The 16,842-nt window shown below is 30.4% G+C and overlaps 1 protein-coding gene across 3 annotated transcripts; it reads left to right on the top strand.

The window, feature by feature from the left end:
- Positions 1-9,733: 9,733 nt before the first annotated feature.
- Positions 9,734-16,475, top strand: LOC137834946 (uncharacterized). 3 transcript variants are annotated; one of them, XM_068643203.2, is made up of 22 exons: positions 9,734-10,405; positions 10,771-10,963; positions 11,402-11,481; positions 11,779-11,865; positions 11,954-12,004; positions 12,099-12,216; positions 12,521-12,577; positions 12,690-12,754; positions 12,960-13,043; positions 13,128-13,178; positions 13,261-13,323; positions 13,525-13,571; positions 13,728-13,797; positions 13,920-13,982; positions 14,148-14,237; positions 14,334-14,372; positions 14,490-14,717; positions 14,807-14,892; positions 15,060-15,108; positions 15,193-15,273; positions 15,353-15,446; positions 15,858-16,475. In XM_068643203.2, exons 2-22 carry the CDS (start codon positions 10,846-10,848, stop codon positions 16,043-16,045), a joined length of 1,809 nt encoding a protein of 602 aa, XP_068499304.2. In that variant the 5' UTR covers positions 9,734-10,405; positions 10,771-10,845; the 3' UTR covers positions 16,046-16,475. The 3 variants fall into 3 exon arrangements, with proteins under 3 accessions (XP_068499304.2, XP_068499305.2, XP_068499306.2); XM_068643204.2 differs by having other exon boundaries at positions 9,933-10,146; XM_068643205.2 differs by lacking the exon at positions 9,734-10,405 and adding an exon at positions 10,428-10,633.
- The last annotated feature ends 367 nt before the right edge of the window (positions 16,476-16,842 follow it).

The following is a 16,842-nucleotide window of genomic DNA, read 5'->3' as shown; positions in this document are numbered from 1 at the left end:
GGTTAAAGAGATATTTTTAAGGTTACATAATATGAAAAAAAATATCCAATTAATGGGTAGGAGATTAGTGGTAGTGGAGGTTGTATTGGAGAAGAGGGAGATTTAAGCGGGAGAAAGGTATGGAGACACAACTTATGATCGATATAAATAGGTTAACCTTACTCAAAAATAAGAAAGATGAGTGATTATGGAGGGATGACCATTCACAATCATACATTGTCAAATTTGCACACACAAAACTATGCATACAATGCAATGACTAAGCTGATTTATGTTTTGATGAGTTTTGAAAAACTAAAACTTTACCTTAGATCCAATTTTTTTCTTGGCGGGTAATGGTAGGAAGAGTAACCACTTGTGATAATTTACAAAAAAAGGTGAGAATTGGAAAATGGTCTATGTGTTTTGTGTGGAACAAAGGAAGAAAATATTAACCACTTATATTTTGCCTGTAGTGTGACTACCAAGGTGTGGCAGATGTGTGATTTATGGTTAGGAAGGTCCTCTGCCAATCATAACAGATCTGATATAAACTTTAATCAATTTGACCTCTTTGGGTTGACCAGTAAGTGTAACAAAGTCTAGAAATTTATGTAGATTGCTATTGTTTAGGGGATTTGGACACATAAAAACAAGGTTATTTTCAAGAGTGCAAGGGTTGATGTGTATGAAGTATTTATGTTACATAGGTTAAAATATGGGTTTAGATTCATAATAAGTATTTTAAATTTTTTTGTCCTATTCTGATTGGTGTATCCACCCAATTGGATGTTTGTAGTCATTAAAATGAAACCAATACAGAGAAGGGAACGAAATGCAAGCATGTTATGCAATTTTAATGGATTACTTACTAGTATTAACTATCATTATACTATAATGGTATACTTTGCTCTTGACTTTAAGTAGGATAATAAGTTTCTCCTAGAGTCCTTTCTTTTGGTCTCTATTGCGGTTGTGTTTTGGTGACACAACTTTGGTCTTTAATATGCCTTACAAATTAAAATTATAGAAATTTAAAAAAAAAATGTTGAAAAGTGTGTAAAATAGAGACATATCTTGACTTTGATATTAAATGGATTTCAAAAATATGTTTTGATAAATTGAATTTCATTTATGAGTATGGTTTACTTCAACGAAAATAATTTGCACATACTTATAAAATATTTGAAAATATGTTTATAGTGAAACTTTGGAATATAAGGTTTAGATAATTATGAAAATTAAAAGATTATGTTTTAGTGATACCCATGATGATTATTGTTGATTATGATATTCAAAATATTTCAAGAAGAACTTACAACACTTAAATATGCGTAAGAAGATCAAATAAAAAATTTCTTCTTCAAGTGTCTAATGACAAAATGATTAAGTGCAAAACAAGATTTGTGCAGTCCCAAAGAGTTGTTTTGTACAAGCTTCAATGTTCAATTATCTCTGAATATGGAAAGAGTTCAAACCTTGTGATATTATTTGGTTAAGACGCACAAAGTTCAATGTTTTGTGGATCTTTGTTCTTTTAAAGTTATTTTGTTTTGTTTTGCATTTTTTTCTTTAAGTTTTTTTAACTTCTTTGATGTGCTTGCTTGATTATTTATTACACAAACACATGAACATAATACATTGCTTCCCGATGATGTGCATAAACCTTGATATTCTTCTTAATGTTTATATAACTTATAATTTTTGTCATCATCAAAAAGCGAAGATTTTTAAAACACTAGATGGTGGTCTAGTCACCTCTAGACGGTCTAAGACCCCACTAGACGACTTTATGTATCTAAGTAGTTTATGAGATTTTGATGATAACACACATTATATGATATGAAGTCACTACTAACGAAGTATTTCATGTGCAAAAGTAAGGAAGCATAGTAATAGTTATTACTATGTTGGTGTTCAACATATTAAATTGTCTTATTGTCTTTAACGTGTTAGACGATCTATCATGCTAAACCTATCGACAGCTACTAATTTCAAATTATTGTGATTTCCATGACTTTAATGATTATTAAGTTATAATTAACTACATATTAATCTTATTAAATGATTTTGGAATCAAATATTTACTTCAAAAATTAAAATATATAAGTTTGAAAAGAATTTGAATATTAATGTTCAAAAAAAGTTCTCATAAATAAGTTTTTCAATTATGTGATTATGATTAATGTGCTTTTATTACAATATATTTCGAATATATTTTATCTATTTTAATAAAAAAAATTAAAGCTCAAGACGTAGAAAATCAATAAAATCATAAGTTTTTTTTAAGTGTCTACTATAATAAAGATGAAGATATGATTTTACGAAGATGCTGAAATAAATTTGAAGATCAACGATCATCTTTAAAAGCCTATATAAAAGAATAAAGAAAAATGTTAAAGATATAATAGAAATACAAGCCACATACAACATTTGTTCATAAAAGATTCATTGTTTCTATCTATAAGTAAAGCATCTAGTATATTGGATAGTGAGAAAAACTTTGTAATTCTTCACTATGTGAAGTCTTACTCTTGTAAGCTTTAATGTGCTCTCTTTAAGAGTGTTTCTTTGTTATCTTGAGTGGTCTTTATCTCAATGGGAGATTGAGACGGATAAAACCAGAAGTGGTTGATGTACTCGTTTGTAACCTAGAGAGTTGGCGTACTTGTGTTAACCTAGAGAGGTTAGTGTACTCGTGGTAAATAATTGTTTTATTTAGTGAAACCTTTTAAGTTGTCTGCTTAAGGAAGAACTAGATGTAGTTTTGGGAATGAACCAATATAAATATTTATTCTGCTATTTGTTTTATTTGAGGTACACAGTCTAGTCAAGCTTTAGAGAATGTTGTTGAACATAGTGATCCAACATGAGTGAGATTGTTTATAGTAAAAAATATATGTACTTTTGAAAAATATGTAAAAGAAATAAAAATAGATATATAAGATTTTCATAATTGTTTATAGGAGAAAAAATAAAAACAAATAGAAATTATTTCATAAACTAAAATTAGTTTATTCATAAACTAAAAAACACCTATATGAAAGTATTTCTACAAGTTAACTTATGTATGAAATTATTTTTTAACTCAGGAAGGAATTTATTTAATTTTTTCTTCTCATTTTTTCACAAAAATATTTATAGAGAAATTATTCAAACAAACTCAGTCAATTTTAAAAGTTCTTAGTAATGACATCGCTTCTTAAAAAAGGTCACATACATTTATTTTATATATAAACCATTTTCTCTTGTTGAATTTTATTGGATAAGGCACTTGAAGCAAAAATTTGAATTCAAATTTTGTGGATGGAAAGAAAGTGATTGGGAGGAGAAATTAATAATCATTGAACCATGTGATACTCCAATTCAATGCCATGATATCAAAATATTATATACACACACACACACATATATATATATATAATATTATATATACTATTATATATAGAATATTATATATTATATTATATATATAATAGTATATATTATATTATATATATATACACACACAATGTTATCTTTCCTTGTCACTCTCACATGAAGGAAATGCAATTTCTTATGGAAATTTGGTATAGCTCGAGCACATTAAGTCAATAATGAGTGTTGACATGTTTATTATTTTTTTTTTATCAAACAAATACTGCATTTACTATTATATATGTTTCTGATGTACCAATATAATATTTATTTATTTCAAAATCTTAAAAGCATCCCTCGAAATAGTTGGTACCATTTAGAGATCATATTTATATTTATGCACATGTTAAGAGAACATATATGAATTATGAATGCACATGTTGAGAGAGATCACAACATTTTTTCTTTCTTTTTTTTATATAATTTAACATTATACAACAGATATAAATAAAGGAAGAAAAGATAATGTAAAGTACACATTTTATATCGTTCAAAGTTTTTATCTTGGTTGTAATTTTATGTCAATGTTAACTTATCTATTTCGTATTTTCTTAAAAAAAATTTAATACTTAAAGATCATTTTCATGGCAAAAGTTATTATATATTATATATTAAAGTCACATCGTTCTTAATTTTTTACTTTTATTTTATTACAAGAGGCTTTATAGTACTTACATTTTAATAATTTTTTTATTTAATCATTGATAGAAATATATGTTTTTAAGATAAATTGATAGAAAAAGATGTTCTTAAGACAATTTTTTTATAATCCAGTGTGTTAATTAAATTCATAATCTTATATTTTATATCATGTCATCACACTTTAATACTAATTATAATATAAGATTTTATGACACTCACCATTTGCAATGGAAATGGTCTATCTAGAAGTCTATTGATGATAAGACTATATGATATTTTTTAAAATATATTATTTATAAATATTAAATGGGTGAGGTTGTATGAAACTTTATGATGCTCAAACAGTCATATTAAAATTTTGTCTCTTCATAGGCATATAGATAGAATCCAATTAAACTATGTGAATGACATACGTTGAATAGCAGCGTAAAGTTTTTACACAATCTTCTTACGTAAGATCACATGAGAAGATTTAGTCTACAAAATAATTAAAAAAAACATAAGGTGTGTTTTTACCATTTTCGTTAAGTTTTTAAGGAGAGTGAATAGCACAAATATACTTTAACTAAAAAACTTAGAAAAATTTAGGTTAGTAATATCAAAATTCATCAACCCCATTTATTAAAAATTCTTAATTAGTAATAATTTCTGTAATTCCTAGCGAGTATTTGTTGGACTTATCGTGTCACCCGCTATCGGACCACCCATAATATATAGTCTCACGCACGAGTTGACAGTCTCGGCGTGAGGGGTGTGTTGGAGATCTCACATCGACTAGATATTAGAGCATTTTATTGTATATAAGTGGGTGCAAACCTCAACCTCATGAGCCGATTTTATAGGGTTGAGTTAGACTTAAAGTCCACTTTGTAATATTTTAAGGTTAAATATATTTTTTCGTCCATAGACTATAGTGCGAAATTGATTTTCGTCCTTAGTCCAAATTTTACACTTTCTGGGTACTTATATTAAGGAAACTACATTGGAATGAGTTTACTGTTATTCTTTTTTTACGTAACAAACAAATTTTCAGCACTCTTTTAATATTATATAACATTCATATTCATATCAACGATGAGTCAACATTAAATATTTTAATATTTGTTTGTCACGTAAAAGAATTTGACAATTACTCATCCTAATAGTTTTTTTTCCATACAAATACTAGAAAGTCTAAAGTTTGTATTAGGAAAAAAATCAATTTAGTGTGAAACTACATTAATTAAAAACATACTTAACCCTAATTTTTATTATTTAGAAAATTTGAATGTGAAATGAAGCATGAGAGGGTTAGGGTTAGTGGAAAGTATTTAAGTATAAAATGTAGATTTTGGTGAGAGTAATATAAGAATGAATTAAATTTGATTTGGGTGAGTTTTGGGTGCAACGATGAGTTGATATAAAATAGTAAAAAAGAAGGGAAATGGCATGCAGAGTCACATGTGAGTGAGAAGCAGAACACAAGAAAATGCAGCAGGTGCATGTGGATTGTGTTTGTTGTTTTGTTGTGTGTTATGTTATTATAAGAAAAACAAACAAAAGAACATAGAGGTGTGCAGGTCCAATGAAGACAAAAATGGTCCTTGGGATTCACCAACTTGCTTCCATTTTTTACTACATTTCTTTATGTTTATGCCTTTTACCCTTAACTTCCTTTCTTGGACCATTTCATTTCATAACTTCCAATTTTCCAACTGAAACTATGCTGCATGTGAGTGACATCAAACCTATCTTAACAAGGACACATTTCATTTCACTTCATTCAAATAAATACTCATCTGCTTCTTGCACTATTCATCTATTCCAAACTATGTTAATATATTCTATTTAGTTCATTTTGATTTTTGATTTTTAATTATTTGTAACTTTCTTTACTTTTCAGTTTTATTATTCCTACTTTTTTTCTGCTTTAAACATGAATGATATTATCTAGAAAAAGAGAAAAAGAGAAAATTGGAAATTTGTTTCTATAAATTAATGTTTCTCACTCTAGTATTTCTTCAACTAATACAAAGAAAATGTTTTGTTATATATAAGTTTCTTTTCTTTAATATGTAAAAAGATTTTACTTTTTTATTTTATTTTAATGACTTTCAAAATCAAATTGTTGATATAGTATTTAGCTTGGTAAGCCTTAAGTTAGAGTTTAGTGGAATTAACACAATCGATCAGAAAGAAAGATTTCACACAAAAATGATAATTTAAAATTTCAACAATTTTATGGATAAAGTTTGTTAGATATTTTGTGCCAATAATTTTTTTTTTCTCACCAAGTGAAAGAAAAAGAAAAATCTAATTCAGAAGACTCTCTAACGAATGCATATGCATATAACTTTATTTTTGCAAACAGAAAGTCTTGTGACCTTCAATTCACTATACAATTTTTTTTATTGTTTCAAGGTTTATTGTCCAGAGTAAAAAGATATTTAAAAAAAATTAAAAAAGAAAGTTAATATTATATACTATAGTTTCATCTTATATCTACTTAAATGAAAATTTTCAATAAATTCTCTCACGTAAATATTTTATACATTTTTTTCAACAAAGAGTAAACAAATTAAATTAAAAAAAAAACACTTTAGGAGTGTTTCAACCCTTATACAAGTATCTACAACCTCTCCATCATGTTTTTAAATTTATAAACATTACAAACTATAACAAAAAAACATAATATTTTATACATGAGACTAAATATTTTTGTAAGTGATTTCGAACTTAAATAGGTTGAAATAACATCGTTAGGGTTAATTACTGTATTTGAAGTATTGTTCGTTTTGAAACTTAAAATTCCGTTACAATTTTATTTTTAAAAAACGTCTCAAGAAGTTGAGAAGGAAAGAAAATGTGTGTAAAATGTCACTAACCTCGATCATACTCTGTTATTAGACGTACCGAAACACTAACCATAAAAAATAAAAAATATGAAATGAGTTAATGTAAAAGTTAGTAAATAATTGTATATAGCTTTGGGTTGAAGAAAAGATATGTGTGAGAGATTGTAAGTAAGATATGGATTTGTTAATAAGGAGAAGGGAAAGTGATAAAGATTTGTTTAACTTAATGTATGAAAGATAAAGAAAGGGGAGGTGATAGATGTAACCTAAGTTGGGGATAATGTAAAATAAGCAAAGGAGATGAAGGTAATATAAGGAAAGTAGGGTCTACAATGTAACCAACCACAGGGGATGATGGTCTTTCGTTTTCAAGGTTGGCATTAACATCAAATACCCTCATGCTCCTGTGCCCCCAACTTCTTTCTCTTTCTATACCCTATCATTTAGAAACTAGTATCTTTCACACCCTAACACAACATCTCTCATACTTAAAAAATAATTAATTATTATATTAAATAAATTAAATACTATTTTATAGACTAATAAAATTATTAATAATAATTTATAAACTGGTTTTTAAATTGATATTTAATTAATCATCAAGATTTTAACTACCAACTACTTTGGATTCTATAATGGATTTTAGCTATCAGCTACTCTACTCTAGGGTAGTTAAAACCTTGGTAACTAACTAGATACCAATTTAGAAACTACCCTAGAACCTTGGTAACTAACTAGATACCAATTTAGAAACTAGTTTGTAATTTTTTTTTAATAATAAAAACTATTTTATAAATTAATATTTTTTAGTCTATACCATAATTTGATAGCTAACTAGTTAGATATTAATTTAAAAACTAATTTAAATTTTTTTACTAATAATAGAAACTACTTTATATACCAATAATTTTGTAATGAATAAAATAATATTTAATCTAATTAATGTAATTACTAATTATTGTTTGTATATATAAAGTGAGTTTTTATTTTACAATCATCTAATAAAAATGAAAAAATATATATTTGAATCTTTGATCGATTTGAAGGGAATGAAGAACTCTCCCCTCTAAAAGCTACCAACAATTAACCAAGAAAAATCACTCTTACCATGGTGAATTTTTTTTGTGATAGACATAGCTAAGAACAAAAAAAAATATGAATAAAAAAAGGTTGTGAGGGTTGATTATTTAGGGTGGCAAGTGTTGGTCTATGATAGGTCCATGGTTGAAAACTGTGATTTTGTCTGGTGTGAATGAATGAATGAGCATGGAATGGAGGAACAACACCTTTTTATCTTTGATTCTACGGTTTGAGATTGGTTTTGTGGAAGAAACCAATGAAAAGTTTCTCCGTGAAAAGAGGTGGAAGAAGAATCTGATTATGCAAATCCCAACGTTGTTTCAAAAACTTTATTCACAATTTAACGGTGCTCTTTGCATTCTCCCATTACTCAAACTTTCCTTAGAATATACCCTTTTATCAATGGAATAATCATGCAAACTATTTTTTCTTTTCAATGCTTTCAATTTTATTCATAATTCATTTCAACCAAACCATGATAATAATTATAGTAAAAATTAATAAATTTCTTTTTAAATTCCATATATGGAATGGAACATGCCAAATGATACTTTGTTTTGTTCATGAGCACAATCACACACACGTGGCACTAAGATTTATTCTCTTTTTGCCATGCGAATGGTCAAAAATGCAATGCGGAATGTAAGAAGGATCAACATCGAGAATGAATAAATGAGTGTGAAAATGATTTTCATTCTTCAGAAAATCACCACTCATGCTCCCTCACTGTGCCATTAAGGATTCTAAAAACCATAAATTAATCATTCAAATAGTTTTTTGAGTGTGTTTCAGAGAAACATCGTATCTCACATTATTTTTAGAAATTTTGTCTTCATCATTTTTCATTAAATCTCCTTTTGAATTCAGAAATTGTACTTGAATTGAGGTACATTAATTATTTAGGTAAAATTACCCATTTAAGAAATTAGTTTCATTTTTCATTTCACTCCTTACATATACTACTTTAAAAAAAATTATTTATTTTTCATTGCCTTAGAATGATAATGATAAGTATAGACTAAAAGAAGTTAAATGGTATTTGCAAGAAGTAAAATATATGGGTCAAAACAAATAATAAATGAATAATTAAATGTAATTAAGAAAATAATAAAAATTACATCAAATTCTTTAACTGTTATAAATTAGTTAAAATATCCTATACATGACACTAATCACGGTATAATAAGATATAAAACTCTTTAGTTCATTACTTAAGAATATATAAATAATTAAAACAATTTTATAACTTAATTTTCAATAATTTTTTATAAATTTGTTAGTGGGATATTTTAAATATATGTACCCTTTTTTGTATTAACTTGTGTCTTCAAATATGTATGATAATTAAAATACAATTATAACTTAATAACAAATATTTTAAAAATATATGTAACTAAAACAATTCTTTTAAAGACAATCATTTAGAATTTTCCCAACTTTAATGAATTAGATTTTATTTTTTCATCTCATATTTAACCGAATAAACGGAAATAGTCAAAACCCATTACTAAGCTGTCTAATTGCCACCTCCATGTTTAAAAAATATATTTATTACTGCACTAATGGGAGTTAGGTTAGGGATAAAGAATAGGAGTTAGGTTAAAAGAAAGTAATTAATTCTGAAAAGGGTATTTAGTATTTTTTGTAAAATACTCAAAAGTTAAAAAATTTCTGAATAATATGGGTATTTTAATTTTAATTATAATTAACAATTTGTATCTCTTTTGGTGAAGTGCAGTGACCAAGTCCAAGAAATAATAGGTACGGTCTCCCTGACACAAATTTTTCTCCGAATCATCGCAACTAACTACCACCCTGTTCCTAATTCATGGTTGATTATTGATTGCGTCAAAAACAAAATGAAAGATCCCTCATTTTTTATATATTTTATTTTATTTACCTAATCCATTTACCAACCAATAAAGGAGGAGTAAATTTTCAATTTTTATATTTATATTTTTGTTTTTGTTTTTTTCCTTCGGGGCATGGATTTTGCTTCTTTTTAAAGTTGGAAGGTGAAGCCATCTTCCATGTTCACCCGCCGCCTGTAACAAGAGCAGCAAGAACAGGAGACATAGAGAGAGAGAAAGATAGAGGGAGAGAGAGAGTGAGAGAGAGAGAGAGAAGAGGGTACATTTTGATGCTTGTTAACCGTAGAGGCAGCCCAAAAAGCATCTTCTTCATCTTGATCAAAGTGCACACCTTATACCCTTTGTTTTTCCTCCCATTTTGTGTCACACACATAATTAGACACATAACTATCCTAACAACACAATCCCTCCAACTATTGTCCCATTTGTGGGTTGATTGAGCCGTTTTTAGAGGCAGCAAGAGGGTGTTTCCCTCTCTTTGTTGGGGGGCTATAAAGAGAAAGGCTTTGGGGCCAAAAGGGGGTTGGTTCCCAGAAAAGCAGTGAAAGGAAGAACCTTGTAAACCCCGTCATTGTGAACAAGGTTCCTCATTATTCTCTCCCTTGTGGGGTTCTTCAAAGTTCCCACCTTTTTCTATTTTTTCCCATTTTCCTTTGCTTATGATATCTATGTATCTAGTAGTAATGTCATATTGCCTATCTAGCTATCTTATCCGAACCACCCCACTTACTAGAAACCGCCACCCTTGCATTGTTTCTTTCTTGTACTGTTGTTGTCATCATTCTTAGTTTTATCAGAGGGCTAAAAGGGGTTAGTGGTTCTCAGTATAAGTAGTGGTGGTTGTACTTGAGTAGTGATATTATTGGAACTACAGTTGTATGTGTCTGTGTTTATGGTCCTAGGTTGTGTTTTGGTGGTTGTTGTCTTCTCATAGTGCTCATTTTCAGGGGTTTGTTCTGGCTTTGTGCATTGGACAAGCAGCAGAGAACTAGTTTCACTGACCAACTTAAAGGGTGGGAAAAATGAAGTATGTGTTGGTGACTGGTGGTGTTGTGAGTGGACTTGGGAAAGGAGTCACTGCCAGCAGTATTGGCCTGATCCTCAAAGCATGTGGTCTTAGAGTTACCTCTATCAAGATTGGTATTTTTCTTGTTCTTATTCTCCTTTGGATTGAAGGCTCTCTACCCTTCTTCCTAATTCAGGAAGAGAATGCAGTTTGTGTTTTTTGCTATCAATAGATTTGATTGGCTTGCTGAATGACCAACTTGTCTGGTTCCTTGGACTACTTGAGGTTCTATTTGAATGAAAACGGTTTTGTTGAAGAAAAAGGGGTTTATGGTTTTTGGTTTACAAAGTGACTGGTTTGACGTTTTTCTTCTCTTGTTTTGGAGGACAAGTGATTCTCCTGCATTGTGTTTCTTTCTCCTCAGTGTTTTCTTTTGTATTTGTAAATAAAGTAAATTCAATTTTGTGCAGTGTTTCTCTTCCCTCCTGTAAATAATTAAAACTATGTTATCATGTTATATAAGGTAATGAACATTTTTTTTAATTTTGTTTTGATTTTTCCATCATTTGCAGATCCCTACTTGAACACTGATGCGGGAACAATGTCTCCTTTCGAGCATGGGGAGGTTTTTGTCTTAGATGACGGTGGAGAGGTAAATAAATGAAAAGTTTCTATCACGAGATGACACTCATTAGATTTTTTTTTCCCTTCGAAATTCATTCGAAGGTTGAGATTGTATGTTACTCTTTTGCTTGTCACATGGCACAAGCTATTGTTTGAATCTACTCATCCTGTTTTCCCCTGCTATTTTCTTTTTCTCATTTTACTTCATAAGTGCAGCTACAACTTTCTGAGTCGTAGTTCGTACTAAAAAGAGGCTAGCTGGAATTTGTTTTCCTCTGAAGTTTTAGATTGCCATTTTTATTCTTTCCTTTTTTGTTTGTGGAAGGTTGACCTTGATCTTGGAAACTATGAGCGATTTTTAGACATCAAATTAACTCGAGACAATAATATCACTACTGGGAAAATTTATCAGGTGAGTTCAGTGCCTTTAAATGGTTTCTTCTTCACTTTTTAACAGATGTGCCTGATGTTTCTTATTGTTTTGTTTTGGATGTTTATAGTCTGTTATTGAGAAGGAGAGAAGAGGAGATTATCTTGGAAAGACAGTACAGGTATGTTTAATATCTGATGCTTCCTCTTTGAAGCTATTTGTAATTGTTGTTGGTGCCTTGGTTTTTCATTTTTCTTTTTTTGCTTTATTTTTAGGTAGTTCCACACATAACAGATGCTATCCAAGAATGGATAGAACGTGTGGCAAAGATACCAGTTGACGGCAAAGAAGGGCCAGCTGATGTTTGTGTCATTGAATTGGGTGGAACTATAGGTAAATAATAGTCAGAGAAAACTTTTAATCAATATCAAGATAGAACTTTTTCAATATTATATTTCTATATCCATTTCAATTTTTTCCATATTTAATTCTAAAGATCATGGGTTAGGTAGAAGTTGACAACTAAAAATTGAAAATGACTTTTAGCAAACGGTGAGAGAAAATAATATTCATATTATCCGTACTGTGAAAACACTAGAGCTATATTCTAAAACAACCACCAAGCTTCTTTTCACTTGGTGGTGGGATCAGCTATATTTTAAAGCAATTAATTTAAAATGACTTTTCTTTCATGCAGGGGATATTGAGTCCATGCCTTTTATTGAAGCACTTGGCCAGTTTTCATACCGTGTAGGTAATGCTTTGTCATGCTTCAAACCTCATATTCTATTGATTCATATATCTCAATTTGATTATTGGCATGCTTCAGGAATCAGTCTTGCTAATTTTTATCTCTTTTTTTGTAGGCCCTGGCAACTTCTGTTTGGTTCATGTCAGCTTGGTTCCTATTCTCCATGTTGTTGGTGAACCGGTATGGTGTTTAACATGTTGGCAGTGGAACATTTTTAATGCCTTTTTTATTAGAAATAAATGTAAAATAAAACATATTCAAGTAATGAGTGTAAAATTGAAATTGAGTTTCAATTTGTTGGTGCTAAATAAGTTGAATGAAATTTTGTTGTTGAAACATTCAAGTGATATGATCAACACTTATTTTGATTTTTTCTAACCTGTAGAAAACAAAGCCAACTCAGCACAGTGTTCGTCAACTTAGAGGATTAGGTTTGACCCCTAATCTTCTTGCTTGTCGAAGTTCGAAGGTGTGTTTCTCTTCTCGTTATTTTTTATTCTTTGGTCCATGTAATAATGATTAAAAAATTCTGTTTGTATTGTCCTCTTTCCAGGAACTTGATGATAATGTCAAGGCAAAACTTGCTCAATTTTGTCATGTGCCGGTAATAAGATAACCATGACAACTTGAACTTTTCTTTCACAATATCCTTGCATATATTCTTAAACAAACTTTTGCACTTGCAGCTGTCAAACATACTTACTCTCCATGATGTTCCAAACATTTGGCATATTCCTCTGCTATTGAAAGTAAGTAATTCTAGTCTTCTTGAAACTCTTCTCTGTGACTGTTTTCCAGGACTGCTGGAAACTTTTTTATGAAGTTTAATTTGTTAATTTCATGGTTTTGATGGTTTTTTGTTAAATTTGAATTTTATACTTTTGCATTTAAGTGGTTTAAGTTCATACAAGATCCTAAACTTTTTCCTTTGAATTTATCTTCACAAATAGGACCAGAAGGCACATGAGGCGATCCTGAAAGCATTAAACCTGCTAGGGTTGGTTTTACAAACTCATTCTTTTTTGGTGTTAACCCCCTCCAATTCCCCCCCATAAATATTCCTAGTCCATTATGGTTTTCTGAAAATGTCGTTATGTAGTAGCTGTTAGTTAAAGTGTTTGTGTCTTGCAACTAATTCCTTTATCATTTGCAGTGTTGCTGCAGAGCCTAATTTGAAGGAGTGGACTGCAAGGACAAAAATTTATGACAGATGTGATGAAACTGTGAGTGTCGGACTTCTCAAATATGTATCATCTAAAGAAATAAAAATAACATATGCTTAGATATTGATTTATCTGAATAGTGGCCAATGTTGAGCTTACAACCATTATTACGCTCCTCACAGGTTAGAATTGCAATGGTGGGAAAATACACTGGCCTTTCAGATGCATATCTTTCTGTTCTGAAGGTAACATACTCCTAAATTAGTAACTGAACCCTCGTATTTAATACATAATAGTTTCCTCCTTTTGATTCTCTGCAACTTCTTTTTTTATTCAATATGCATACTGAAAAATCTTGTTAAACTGAACCCTGGTATACCATAAGCCAATGTACTTGTTATTTTGTGAAGGCACTTTTACATGCTTCTGTTGCTCGAAACCGAAAACTTAGCGTGGACTGGGTTCCGGCTGGGGATCTTGAAGAAGTCACTTATAAAGAGGTGATTACTGATCTTTCTGCTGCACTATGCATGTTAGTTGACCTTTTGGTTTTGCCTTATGCCACCCTCTGATGATTAATTAATATACTACTGCAGGATCCTGAGGCATACAAAGTTGCTTGGAATCTCTTAAAGGTATTCCTACTATTTAGACTGAACATATTTCTTCCATTTTCAGATCTTAATAATGATATATATGTTTAAATCGCTTATAATGACATTATTTTTTCTGTAAATGGACTTCTTTTGCAGGGCGCTGATGGTGTTCTAGTTCCTGGAGGTTTTGGTGATAGAGGAGTGCAAGGGAAAATTCTTGCTGCTAAGTATGCTCGAGAACATAATGTTCCATTTCTGGGCATTTGCTTGGGGATGCAAATTGCTGTCATTGAGTATGCACGATCTGTTCTTGGTCTGCATGATGCCACTAGCACAGAATTTAATCCTGAAACCAAGACCCCTTGTGTCATATTTATGCCAGAAGTATGTTCTCTTATATCTATTTTCTGCATATGTTGATAATATCGTTCCTTTTGAAAACCCATTTAATATGGTTTGTATTTTATGGATAGGGCTCAAAGACTCATATGGGGGCAACTATGCGACTTGGTTCAAGAAGAACCTACTTTGAAGTTGCTGACAGCAAATCTGCAAAATTGTGAGAATTTAGAATCAAACTGAATGTGCTTTTTGTACTTGGGCATTTATTTTATTGAAAATTTTAGCACACATGTTGTAAAAATATCATTTCAAAATGCTAACTTCTGGATCTCAATTATATAGCTATTGCATGCATGTGATTCTGTAATTTGGAATTCTTTATAGGTATGGCAATGTAAGCTTTATTGATGAGCGACATCGACATAGATACGAGGTAAATTGTGTTTGTAAGGGGAAACTTTCTTTATGGCTAAAGAGGCAATCATAGGCACTTAAAAATGATTATTATGCTGTACAGGTTAATCCTGACATGGTATCCCAGCTAGAGACTGCTGGTCTATCTTTTGTTGGCAAAGATGAAACTGGGAGGCGCATGGAAGTGAGTCTTTATAGTTGAAATTGTGTGGATATTAAAATTTCTGCAAAATTAGTAATTGTAATTATCTGCATGAGTACAGATAGTTGAATTGCCTAGCCATCCTTTTTATATTGGCGTTCAGTTTCACCCTGAGTTCAAGTCCAGACCAGGAAAACCTTCTGCACTCTTCTCAGGTACTTTGCTTTCTTTAGTCATTTCCCATCTTTTTTCAGTTCAAATTTACAAATTGATGTAATGAGCTATTGATTTTGCCTTTTCAAATCTGTCATTGGGATGAGAATCCTGTTGGTTTTTTTAACATGTCTGTTATTGATGTACGCTTATGAGGGTTGAACTGTACTTGGATTTTACTACATTGGTTGAGATTTTTTCCATCATCAGAATGAATCAAATTTTTGTTTGTATGTTTAACTTGGATAGTTGAAAACTTGTAATTTTTCACGCCAAGTATCATATTTGGAATCTATGTGGAAGTGTAAATACCCTTGTTCCCATCATATATTACTTAACTCTAGTTGGCTTAGGGCAACAGTTACATTCTTTATATAAGACTAAACGATGTTGCTGTCTCATTGACAAAACAGGATTAATAGCAGCAGCAAGTGAACCAAGGTGGAAGGTGTCAAATGGTTATTCCAAGTTAACTGCGTGGAATAGACACTCACCAAAACTGAAAGCACACCAAAATGTAAAGGGCTTCAAAGCATCCAATGGTTCCTTGAATGGTGTATATACCAATGGCAATGGTGTGTATGTGGATGGTAGTTGTTAGTCCTCATATAAGTGTTTGGTGCATGCTAATAATCGTGGTATAACTAAAATATCCAAGGGCATTCTTTCTTGTCCTCGGTGGCTTGTACAGTTAGTGAGTGGATAGGTCTTTTAGTTAGGGACTTGTCTTAAGCATGAAGCAATTTTTGAGTCTAACAGCTTTTGTATTTCCTAGTGCGGTTGTGCTATTATGTTGTGGCAGTTGCAGCCACCATTGCTTTCACCCATTGGTCAGATATTGGCCCAAACTTCAGTTACTCAGGCCAAATATTTGGGCTTTGGTGGCTTTTAAGTGCTGTTAGGATTTTTCATCTTAGTATACAGGCTGAAGGTGTAAGATTATTTTCGACTGAGTGTTTTCTTTTCTGAGTGGCCATTAATGTAAACCCTATGTTATGATAAACATTGAAGTTGAATTTTGTTTGGTGTAATTTATTTGATCCTTTTTATTTTGAGAAATGTTATTTATGCAACAATTCACAACATATTATATAATTAAGAGAGACAGTCACAGAGAAATGAGATGAACTAAATGATGCGATAAGACAGAAAGTATTGTATAAAGTTCTGTATGTATGAGTAAAGCAACTTCAGTTTCTTGAATATAAATCAATAGATGAAGAAGTTCTAGACGATTGATGAAGTTGAGTAGTGCAAGCTTAATGTTTCCCTGCAAGACCACTAAAAATAAAAGAAAATGAAGAACTGTTTAGTTAAAGTTTTTCATGAAAATAAATATACAATGCCTCCAATTTATTTCATAAGCTAAAGTCATGTTACATATTTTAACTTTTGAAG

The sequence above is a fragment of the Phaseolus vulgaris genome, chromosome 5, assembly GCF_051622355.1.
Source record: "Phaseolus vulgaris cultivar YP4 chromosome 5, ASM5162235v1, whole genome shotgun sequence".
Lineage (NCBI taxonomy): Eukaryota > Viridiplantae > Streptophyta > Magnoliopsida > Fabales > Fabaceae > Phaseolus > Phaseolus vulgaris.
Note: the sequence above shows the minus strand (reverse complement) of the source record. Positions and strands in the feature narration are given on the sequence as shown.

Bases quoted from the DNA above. Each gene is read 5' to 3' on its own strand.
- LOC137834946 (XM_068643203.2), top strand. From the start codon at position 10,846: ATGAAGTATGTGTTGGTGACTGGTGGTGTTGTGAGTGGACTTGGGAAA. The intron at 10,964-11,401 runs GTATTTTTCTTG...CATCATTTGCAG, and splicing joins AGTTACCTCTATCAAGATTG to ATCCCTACTTGAACACTGAT. The intron at 14,373-14,489 runs GTATTCCTACTA...CTTCTTTTGCAG, and splicing joins TTGCTTGGAATCTCTTAAAG to GGCGCTGATGGTGTTCTAGT.